Source organism: Nannospalax galili, unplaced genomic scaffold, assembly GCF_000622305.1.
Source record: "Nannospalax galili isolate Female #2095 unplaced genomic scaffold, S.galili_v1.0 scaffold485, whole genome shotgun sequence".
NCBI classification, from domain to species: domain Eukaryota; kingdom Metazoa; phylum Chordata; class Mammalia; order Rodentia; family Spalacidae; genus Nannospalax; species Nannospalax galili.
This window is the reverse complement of record NW_008354534.1, coordinates 404,358-415,754: the sequence shown is the minus strand read 5'-3', so window position 1 is coordinate 415,754 and position 11,397 is coordinate 404,358. Positions and strand designations below refer to the sequence as shown.

At 41.5% G+C, this 11,397-nt stretch overlaps 1 protein-coding gene across 6 annotated transcripts in view; it reads left to right on the top strand.

Annotated features, from left to right (window-relative positions):
* The window catches only part of Nek4 (NIMA related kinase 4), a 36,206-nt gene that overhangs the window by 3,332 nt on the left and 21,477 nt on the right, over nucleotides 1-11,397 (top strand). For all 6 annotated transcript variants that reach the window (XM_029555382.1, XM_029555383.1, XM_008851805.3 and 3 more), the window contains 4 exons: nucleotides 3,550-3,747; nucleotides 4,008-4,115; nucleotides 7,078-7,232; nucleotides 10,750-10,888. In XM_029555382.1, the coding sequence (XP_029411242.1) occupies nucleotides 3,550-3,747; nucleotides 4,008-4,115; nucleotides 7,078-7,232; nucleotides 10,750-10,888 (600 nt within the window). The remainder of the gene's footprint in view (nucleotides 1-3,549; nucleotides 3,748-4,007; nucleotides 4,116-7,077; nucleotides 7,233-10,749; nucleotides 10,889-11,397) is intronic.

The window sequence follows — 11,397 nt, the reverse complement described above, 5'->3', positions numbered from 1 at the left end:
GCCCAGGGGTGACACCACCCACAGTGGGCTGGGCCCTCCCACATCACTCATCAAGAAGATGCCCTTCAGACATGGCCACAGGCCAGTCCAATGGAGGCAGTTCCCACACTGAGGCTCCCTCAACCCAGGTGTGTCAAGTTGACACTAAAGCTATCCAGCAGTGTGTGTGTGTGTGTGTGTGTGTGTGTGTGTGTGTGCATGTGTGTGTGTGGTTCACTTGCTCATGTGTGCACATGTGCAGACCAGAGGTTGACATTGGGTTGTCTTCCTTGACAGCTTCTTCACCTTATTTGTTTTATTTATTCAGTTTTTTTTTTTAATGTGTATGAGTGTATTATTTGCATGTGTGTAAGTGCACCTGTGTCATACAGTATCCACAGAGGACAGAAGAGGGCATCAGATCCCCTGGAACTGCAGTTACAGATGGTTGTTAGCCACCATGTGGGTGCGGGGATTCAAACCCAGGTCTTCTGCAAGAACAGCCATCTCTCCAGCCCCTGTTTATTTAGGGTTTTTTTTTGTGTTGTTGTTTGGGTACAGGTCTCCCTGTAGCCCCAGCTGACCTAGAACTCACTGTGTAGATCAGGATGGCCTTGATCTCACAGAGATCAGTTTGCCTCTGCCTCCCAAGTGCTGGGATCAAAGGTGTGCGCCACCAGGCCCAGCTCCACCTTAGTTTTTGAAACAGGATCTTTCACTGAATTCACCAATTCAGCTAGGCTAGCTGTCCAGTGAACTCCTGGATCTGCCTGTTCTCCCCACACCCCCACCGTGTGTTGGGTTAAGATCTCTGACTGCCCAGCAGAAAAATTTTTTTTTTTTTTTTTTTTCTGGTCTTTTTGAGACAGGGTCTCCCTGTAGGCTCTAGCTGTCCTGGAACTTACTATGTAGACCAGGCTGGCCTTGAACTCACAGAGATCTGCCTGCCTCTGCCTCCATGCCTGATGGGTCTTTTGTTTTTAACATGGGTGCTGGTGATCCAGACTCAGGTCCTCATGCTCCTGTAGGCAACACTTTACCCTGAGCCATCTCCACAATCCCTGAGCCTGCTCTTTAAAGAGTGGAATTTTCTACAGTGGTGTTAGGATGCCCTAAATTAGATTGCAGCCAGGGGTTGTTAAGGTTAACTCTTCATGGTTCTGTTTAGAGGTAGCAGGGCCCTTGCTCTGAGCCTAGCTTACTTTACGCTAAAACAGCTTTGCTTTCAGATTTGAACAGCTCAGCACAGTCATCAGTCCCAGAATAATATCTACATATTTTAGGAAACCTTTCTCAAATGCTTACATGAAAAAAAAATTTTTTGGGGGGGGGTCTTTTTGAGACAGGGTCTCCCTGTAGCCCCAGCTGTCCTGGAACTCACTATGTAGACTAGGCTGGCCTTGAACTCACAGAGATCCGCCTGCCTCTGCCTCCCGAGTGCTGGGATTAAAGGTGTGTGCCACCATGCCCAGCCGAAAAAAGCTTTTTAAAAAATCCATTTATGGGGCTGGAGAGATGGCTCAACGGTTAAGAGCACTGACTGCTTCTGCAGAGGACCAGGGTTCGATTCCCAGCACCCACGTGGTAACTACGAACCGTCCTTAACTCCAGTTCTAGGAGAATCTGAAGCCCTCTTCTGACCTCCGCAGCATTGCACAACATGGGTGCACTCATGTACATGCAGGCAATACACTCCTACACATAAAATAAAAATAATAAATATTTTTAAAAATCCATTTATAATCTGGACCCAGTCCTTCCTGCTATGGCATGGAAATGTTGCTGGGTAGGTGATCGCTATGTTGAAGTAGACACAGATTTCATGTATCATTATAGGAGTTGCCAATTCTTCATGCATTTAGTATTTATAGCAACGTAATTTTAAGAGCCTTGAGTAGACAGAGAACAAAGGATGACTATGTGTCCTTTCAGCAGTCAGCTGTGTCACATTGAAAGCTGGCTGGGCCAGTTAGTATTCCTGTACTGTAGGCTTCAGCAGAGTGGGTGGAAATGCAAAACAGATTTGTTTTAATACGTGTATACCTCAAAGTGATACATACCTGAAGCATCACTCAGGAAGTAGGCAGACTTGGACAAAATTAATTAACCTTGTTTAAATTCTCAGATCTCTCTCTCTCTCTCTCTCTCTCTCTCTCTCTCTCTCTCTCTCTTTTCTCTTTCAATAGTGTTACTGTATAACCCTGACTGGTCTGGAACTTGATAGGTAGATCAGGATAGCCTCAAACTCAAAGAGATCTGTCTATACCTGCCTCCTGAGTATACCATCCTCTCAGATACGCTCTTTTTTTTAAACATTTAGAAAGGTGTTTGTTATTTTTAGTTTATATGTTTGAGTGTATTGCACTTATGCATCTAAGTGCATCCATGTCATGCAATGGCCACAGAAGTCAGAAGAGGACATCTACTCCCTTGGAACTGGAGTTACAGACAGTTGTTAGCCACCTTGTGGGTGCTGGGAACTGAACCCAGGTCTTCTACAAGAGCAGCCAGTGGTCTTAACTGCTGAGCTATCTCTCCATACCCCTCAGTTACTCTCTTAAGTAAAATGATTTTGTTGTAATTAAAAACGTTAAGTTTAGGATTTCATAGGTCTGAGAGGAATGCACATCTGACTTTATGTAAGTTGTTGTACCTTTATGGGGGTGGTGGTCTCACTTTAGTCTAAGGTAGTCTGGAACTCTCTGTAGCTCAAGCTGATCTTGAACTCACAGCAGTCCTGTCTCAGTCTCCCAAATGCTGGGATTATAGACCTAAACCACCACACTTGTCTTATAAGCATATTTTTTTTTTTCTTTTTGGTCTTTTTGAGACAGGGTGTCTCTGTAGCCCTAGCTGGCCTGGAACTCGCTATGTAGACCAGGCAGGCCTGGTCTCACAGATCTTCCTGCCTCTGCCTCCGGAATGCTGGGATTAAAGGTGTGCGCCACCACACCCGGATGGATATAAGCATATTTTTTAACTATATCATGTACTGCTAAAATGGTACAATTGTCAAGGTACCAGGAAACAATTCCAGAAGGTACCATACCAACTCTTACATGGAACTTAATTTTCTTTGTGTCTCTGTATGTGTGGCGTTTGTACATATTCATGTATGTGTACACACATGTGCGAGTGCATGTGTGGAGGCCAGAGGTCAATGTTAGATGTCTTTCTCTATTGCTTTTCACCTTCTGTTTTGAGACAGTGTCTCTCAGTGAACAAGAACTCACTGATTAGGCAGCAAGCTTCTGTCTTCACCTTCCCAGTGCTAGGCAGATAGGTGTGTGCCAGCACGCCTGGCTTTTTACAGAGTAGTGGCGAGTCTAACTCAGGTCCTCATGCTTGTGTGGTAAGTATTTTGTCAACTGAGCCATATCTCCAGCCTCTGGAGCTTAATTTTCTTACTTTGAGGGTTGTAAATTAGATCTCTTAGATATTACAGAGCAGTGGTGTTTGCTTGGTAGATAACAAAGGCTTTTTAACCCATGTAATTACTGATAAGCCAGATCAGCAGCTAATTTCTTATGTGTATATGTATGTGTAATGAAATTTTATCTCTCTTTTCAGTATTTACATGAGAAACATATTCTTCATCGAGATCTAAAAACTCAGAACGTCTTCCTAACAAGAACAAACATCATCAAAGTGGGTGACCTAGGGATTGCCCGAGTGTTGGAGAATCATGGCGACATGGCAAGCACCCTCATTGGCACACCCTATTACATGAGCCCTGAGTTGTTCTCAAACAAACCCTACAACTATAAGGTAGGGCACATACGACTGTAAAGGTGTATGCTGGCTCACCGTGTCTCAGGAGCATATTCAGATTCTCAGAGCCCATATGAGTAGTTAAAGCAGAATTAGCTATGAATCAGTTTGAAGAATGTGTGTGTGTGTGTGTGTGTGTGTGTGTGTGTGTGTGTGTGTGTGCGTGCATGTGTATGTGTACTGAGTAGGTGTGTGTAGAGGAAAAATGTAAGTAAAAGTATTTCAACATTTAACCATTTACTATTTTTCTCTTGTAGTCTGATGTTTGGGCTTTGGGATGCTGTGTCTATGAAATGGCCACCCTGAGGCATGCTTTCAATGCAAAAGACATGAATTCTTTAGTTTATCGGATTATTGAAGGAAAGGTAAAAAAAAAATCTACAACTAATTGAACAGGATTTATATAGTGCCGTTTTGTAACTACCTACTGACAAAATCAATACTAATTATTTTTTGGTGCTAGGGGTCAAACCCAGGATTTTGTGCATACTGGGTAAGCACTCTACCACTGAGCTATATTCCAAGTTCCCACTGACAATTTTGATTAATTGATCAATAATCATTAAAACAGAATGAATAGTTAGGAATATTGGGTCCCTTCTGTGGGAAAGGTTGAAATTGAGAAGAGATTAATATTTCTTAATTTGTAAAAGTGACTGAATGGCTCCAAAGAGCTGGCCGTTTGGAAACTTCCCCCTGCAACTGCAGATGTTCAGGTGCTCGGAGAGGCGAGGCTGCAGTGTCTCTAAGTGGCCCATGGTTGAATCAGTCCTGTGTGCAGTGAATCATGCTGTTTAACTTGTCCTCTGGTGCTTGTCATCATTGCTGATTAAGAACTGTGGATGGCTTCATGCAGACATGGATGCCAGAGAGACTAACTTCATATATTGTGTTTGTGAGCCTAGTTGTCCTTTGCAGTTTGGGGCCGCCATACTTGATTAAGTTTTGTTTATCTTTTGAGACAAGATCTCAGTATGTAGCCCAGGCTGGCCTCAAACTCACCATCCTACTGCCTCAGCCTCCACTCGCTGGGATTACAGGCATGTACCAACACAGCTGTCTGTGTGCCATTAAGTTCTAAGGTCCTAAGCCACTTAGGATGTTTTAAAGATTATCCCAGAACCCATTTATTTTATTTTATCTATTTTTATTTTTTTAATGTGTTTGAGTATATTGCCTGCATGTGTGTAAGTGCACCTGTGTCATACAGTGCCTGCGGAGGTCAGAAGAAGGCATCAGATTCCCCTGGAACTGGAGTTACAGATAGTTTTTAGCTGCCATGTGGGTGCTGGGTATTGAATGCAGGTCCTCTGTTGAGCCATCTCTCCAGCCCCCCATTTAATTTTTTAATTTGAAAAATATTTTTTAAAGTGTACAAGTAAAATTTTTCAATTATACTACTAAAAGAACAAAATAAAAAGGAATAAAATGTCCTTCTCCATTTTTGTGTCTTGATGATAATCACTGCTAACCTGCAAGACCTCCTAGCTTTTCTTTCTTTTAAACAGATTTAACTCTGGGTGTGTATAGGTGCTTATATACAAGTACTTAAAAAAGGAAACCAAAATGGAATCACACTGTATACAGTGGTATACAGTTTACTTTTGGGACCTAATGGTTAGTGCTTCTAAGTTGTTTTATTTTTCAAGCAAGGCCTAGTATTTCATATGAATAACATAACATGGCTTATTTCATAAGTCCCCTGTAGATGAACATTTTGTTTCTAATTATTGACTTCTGCAAGACCTATACTGCACTGAATATTCTGGTCTTTAGAAACTTGTGCTCCTGGGCCAGTGAGATGGTAGAGTGGGTAAAGGTGCTTGCTATACAAGCCTGACAACCTGAGTTAGTTCTCTGACTTAAATACATGCACCTGCATATATATATTCTAATAATAATTTTTTTGGTCTGGGGGTGGGTTTGAGACAGGGTCTCCCTGTAGCCCCAGCTGACCTGGAACTCACTATGTAGACCAGGCTGGCTTTGAACTCACAGAGATCCACCTGCCTCTGCCTCCCAAGTCCTGGGACTAAAGGCATGCACCACCATGCCTGGCTTCTAATAATAAAATTTAAAAGAAGAAAAAGAGGGACTGGAGAGATGGCTCAGCAGTTAAGACCACTGGTTGGTCTTATAGAGGATGTGGGTTCGAATGCCAGCACCCACATGGCAGCTAACAACTGTCCATAACTAGTTCCAGGAGATTCATCACCCTCTTCTGACCACCATAGGCATTGTATGACACAGGTGCACTTACATACATGCAGGCAAAACACTCATACACATAAAATACAAATAATAAATTATTTTTATTTTTTTTGGTCTTTTTTGAGACAGGCTCTCCTAGTAGCCCCAGCTGGCCTTGAACTCACTATGTGAACCAGGCTCACCTTGAACTCTGTTCTGGGATTAAAGGCATGGGCCAACATTCCTGGCATAAATTTTTTTAAAAAAAAGAAAAACTTGCCAGGCATGGTGGTGCACGCCTTTAATCCCAGCACTTGGGAAGCAGAGGCAGGTGGATCTCTGTGAGTTCAAGGCCAGCCTGGTCTACATAGTGAGTTCCAGGGCAGATGGGGCTACAGGGAGACCCTGTCTCAAAAAAAGACCAAAAAAAAAAAGAAAAAAGAAAGAAAAACTTGTGCTCTTATATATAAAAAAGAAAGTTCTCAAATGGGACTGCTGAGCTGAAAGAAATACTTCTACAATCTTAGCACTTGTTATCATAGCCAGAATACCAATATACTTCTTTTAAAAAAATTACTATTTTTATTTTATGTGTGTGAGTGTGTTGCCTGCATGTGTGTAAGTGTACTCATGTTATGCAATGCCTGAAGGTCAGAAGAGGAAGTTGGAGTCCCCTGGAACTGGAGTTACAGATGGTTGTTAACCACTGTGTGGGTGCTAGGGATTGAGCCCAGGTCCTCTGCAGGAGCAGCCAGTGCTCTTAACCACTGAGCCAACTCTCCAGCCCTATATTATAAGACTAATATAAGAGCTAATATGCTAGCTGTTTTCTATGTCTGTGGATATATGGCTTTAAATAATATTAAAAATGTATATATAGCCGGGCGTGGTGGTGCACGCCTTCAATCCCAGCACTTGGGAGGCAGAGGCAGGTGGATCTTTGAGAGTTCGAGATCAGCCTGGTCTACATAATGAGTTCCAGGACTGCTGGGGCTAGAGGGAGACCCTGTCTCAAAAAGACAAAACAAAAAAAAAATGTATATATAATGTTATGATATTTAAACATTGGGAAATCTGTGCCATGTTTTACTTTGTTTTATAAGAACATTATCATTACAAGATTCTTTTTCTTTGTAGTTGCCACCAATGCCAAGAGTTTATAGCCCGGAGCTGGCAGAGCTGATCAGAACAATGCTAAGCAGAAGGCCTGAGGAGAGACCCTCTGTGAGGAGCATCCTGAGGCAGCCCTACATAAAACACCAAATCTCATTATTTTTGGAGGCCACAAAGGCGTAAGATACTTCCTTTCCAAATAGCTAGGCTAAGCAGATGGGGTAAAAGAGGGCAGCTTCTCCATTTTCATATGCAAAAATTTATGGTGAGTTCTTTTAAACATGAAGTAAGGTGCATGCCTAGAATCTGTAAGGAGGCAAAAGTTTACCCCTCAGTGCTTTGACCTGGGCCTCAGAATTTCACTAACATAAGGAATTAATAGAAGAAAAATTATTTATCAAAAACTTTGTTTCTTAAATAAAGTAAGTCTTATAAAGAAGTTAAGACCCAGAAAGTAGTAAAACCTAAATGTATTTATACTAGGAAGGACACGAGGCAGCTGTGCAGAAGAAACTGTATGGAGAGGTTGAGGGAAGGTTTGGGTTCTCTAATAAGATCCACTTAGCACAATTCTCTCTGCCTCAACTTTCCATTCTTTTTTAAAAATAATAATTTTTTTGACAATTTCACACATGTGTATGATGTACTTGACCATATTTACCCCACTCCCCTCTATCCCCTTTCTGCTCCCCCTGGAATCCTTTCCAATCCTCCCCTTTTTTGTAAAAAAAGTTTAATTAGAGTTGCCTGCATTTTCTGTGTAGGGGGTAATTTACTAGATCATGGGCAAATTACTAGTGGCTATCCCCCTGAAAGAAAGTGATCCCTGATCCTAGAGCATCAGGTTTGCATTCTCTTTTTTAAAAACTATTTATTATTTTTATTTTATGTGTATGAGTACATTGCCTACATGCATGCAAGTGCACCTATGTCATGCAATGCCCTCAGAGGTCAGAAGAGGGCATCTGGAGTTACGATGATTATTAGCCACCTTGTGGTTGCTGGGAATCGAACCCAGATCCTCTGCAAGAGCAGCCAGTGCTCTTCACTTCTGAGCCTTCTCTCTAGCAGCAGGAGATCAGCACGCCACACTCGTTCCTGTCCTTTTTGGACTTCTTGCTTTCTTGTTGTTTTTTTTTTTTTTTTGGCTTTTTGAGACAGGGGCTCCCTGTAGCCCCAGCTGTCCTGGAACTCACTATGTAGACCAGGCTGGCCTTGAACTCACAGAGATCCGCCTGCCTCTGCCTCCCAAGTGCTGGGATTAAGGCATGCACCACCACTGAGTTATACCCCCAGCCTTACTTACTGTTTTTTTTGTTGTTGTTGTTTGTTTTGTAGTGCTAAGTATCTAACTCAGGACCTTAGTCCATGTTATGCTGCTTTTTAAAAAAAATTTTGTTTTTTTAAGACGGGTCTTATGTGTTATGTAACCCATACTGCCTTAGAACTTGCTAGGCAACTCAGGCAGGCCTTGAATAACTGATCTACTTGTCTTTGCCTCCAAAGTGCTGGGATTATAAGCTTGGACCACCACTCTTGGCTATGCCTGCTGGTTTTTAGGTACTTGTAGTTAAAAATAATCCTTATGCCAAAGTCACATATTTTAGAGTGACAAATTCTGGCACCTTCCAAATACAGGTTGTAGATCTGGTGGCACAGGCCTACAATCCTAGCTTCTCAAGACAAAGACAGGAGAGCCACAAGTAAAAGGCCTGCCCAGGTAATGGTGAATTCAAGTCATGCTGGGCTTCTTAGTAAGACCTTGTCCCCAAGTTAAAAATAGCCTGGGAATTAGCTTAGTGGTAGAGTTGCTTGCCGTTTGTGTACAAGGCCCTGGGCTTAATTCCTAGTTCCACAGAAACAGAATAAAGAAAATACTGAAGTTTGTATAACTGCTGAAATCAGAAATCTAAATAACCATTGAGAGGGGCTGGTGAGATGGCTTAGCAGGTAAAGGAGCTTGCTGCCAAGCCTGACAACCTGAGTTGAATCCCTGGACTCTACATGGTAGAAAGAGAACTGATGCTCAGAAGTTTTCTTCTGACTTCTACACATGCATGTGTGCCCCCCCCTGACTTAATAAATGTAATAAAAAAGAAAATGGAACTGGAAGCTGGGTATGGTGGCTCACTCCTTTAATACAGCACTCAGGAGGCAGAGGCAGAAGAATCTTTGGGAGATTGAGGCCAGCCTGTGCTACATAGCGAGTTCCAGGCCATCCAGGGCTACATAGTGAAGTCCTGTCATAGAAAACAAAACAAAAAACAGGCTGGAGAAATGGCTCCATTAAATGGTTAAGAGCACTGGCTGCTCATGTAGAGGAACTGGATTTGGTTCCCACATGGAAGCTAACAACTGTCAATAACTTCAGTTCCAGGAAATCTGTCTCCCTCTTCTGACCTCCATGGACATTACATGACATGGGTGCACTTACATACATGCAGGCAATACACTCATACACATACAATAAACATAATAAATAAATAAATATATATTTTTTTGTTTTGTTTTGTTTTTTGAGACAGGATCTCCCTGTAGCACTAGCTAGCATTTAACGAACTAAGTAGACCAGGCTGGCCTTGAACTCACAGATATTGCCTCTGCCTCCCAAGTGCTGGGATTAAAGGTGTGCACCACCACATCCAGCAAATAAAATATTTTTTAAAAAAAGAAACGGAAAAAAATGTACGTGAATGATTGGGCTTGACAAGACCAGACTTTTACAAACATGCAAAGAGGAACAACACCTGTTTTCATTTGTGGAACATGTTCCACAAGCCAGAGGCAGAAGGATCCTGCAGGCAGACCCAGCACCCACATGGTGGCTAACAACCATCTGTAATTCCAGTTCCTGGGGATCTGATGCCCTCTTCTGGCCTCTATGGGCATTGTGTGACATGGGCCCACTTACATACATGCTTGCAGAATACTCATACATGTAAAATAAAAATAAGTAAATTGGGCTGGAGAGATGGCTTAGCGATTAAGGGCATTGGCTGTTCTTTTAGAGGACCCTGGTTCAGTTCCCAGCATCTACATGGCAGCTAACAGTTATTCATAATTCCAGTTCCAGGGGATCCAACACCCCCTTTTGGCCTCCACAGTCATTGCATGATGGAGGTGTATTTACATTCAGATAGAACACTCATACACATAAAAAATTAATTAATTAAAATAAATTTTAAAATATCTTTTAATTGAAAAAAATTTAAACTAAGAAACCAGCCAACGTTGGTATATTTCTATTGATTAACCTCAGACTTTCATCGACTTTTGCTGGTTTTTCCTTTAATGTTTCCATTTGATGTTCCAGGGTTCAGTCCAAGGTACTGTATTACATTTAGTTCTCAAGTTTCCCTAACCTCTCCTGGGTATATGATAGTTCAGTTTTTTCTTTGTTTCTTATGACCTTCATTATTTAAAAGAAAACGTCCCCTAGATTGTGAAGACTGTGCTATGTGAAATGATGCAGTTCTATAAGGAAGTGTAATGTATCCACACATTTCATATATGCTTTAAAGCCATTAATCATAGCTGGGCCTGGTGGTACACAGCTTAATCTTAGCACTCTGGGAGACAGAGGTAGGTGGATCTCTGTAAGATTGAAGCCAGCCTGGTCTACATAGTGAGTTCCCAAAAACAAACAAAAAAAGGCCACCATGTTGATAATAACCCTTTCTTTTCTTCTTTATAAAGAAAAACTTCCAAAAATAATGTTAAAAATGGCGACTCCAGAGCCAAACCTGCTCCTCCAGTGGTTTGCAGAAAGGCAGAGTCAAATGAAGTACTCCACCCTCAACCACACTCTACTGAGGGCTTCACCACACATGTGATGGTATGCTGCTTTTAAAAGAACAATGTTTTAGAAACTCTATTTAAATATGTTATTTAGGCAAATAATTTTATGTGGAAATGACTGTGCTTTTCTAGAGATTCATTATGTACTTACTTCTTGATTTTAAAGAAATAATACTGATGAAGGTGATTGTTTTTGCTCATTTTGTCCCTGGTAGGCTGTCAAACTATTCACAAAGTCAGTATCACTTTTTAGATCTTTTTTAGATGAAATTTATATAATATAAACCATTTAAAATTTTTTATTTATTGTTGGTGTGTGTGTTTCTGTGTGAGTGTATGCTCACGTGTGTGTGGGTGCACACAGTTGTGTGCATCTATGTCAGAAGAGGTCATTGGATCCCTCAGGTGGAGTTACAAATATTTGAAGAATGCCTGGCTTGCTTCCAACAAGCATTTTTTTTTTTTTTTTTTTGCTTTTTCAAATTTATATTTTCTGAAGATGTGCTAGAACAGAACTAGAGTTTTTACATCAGTTTTAGAACTATA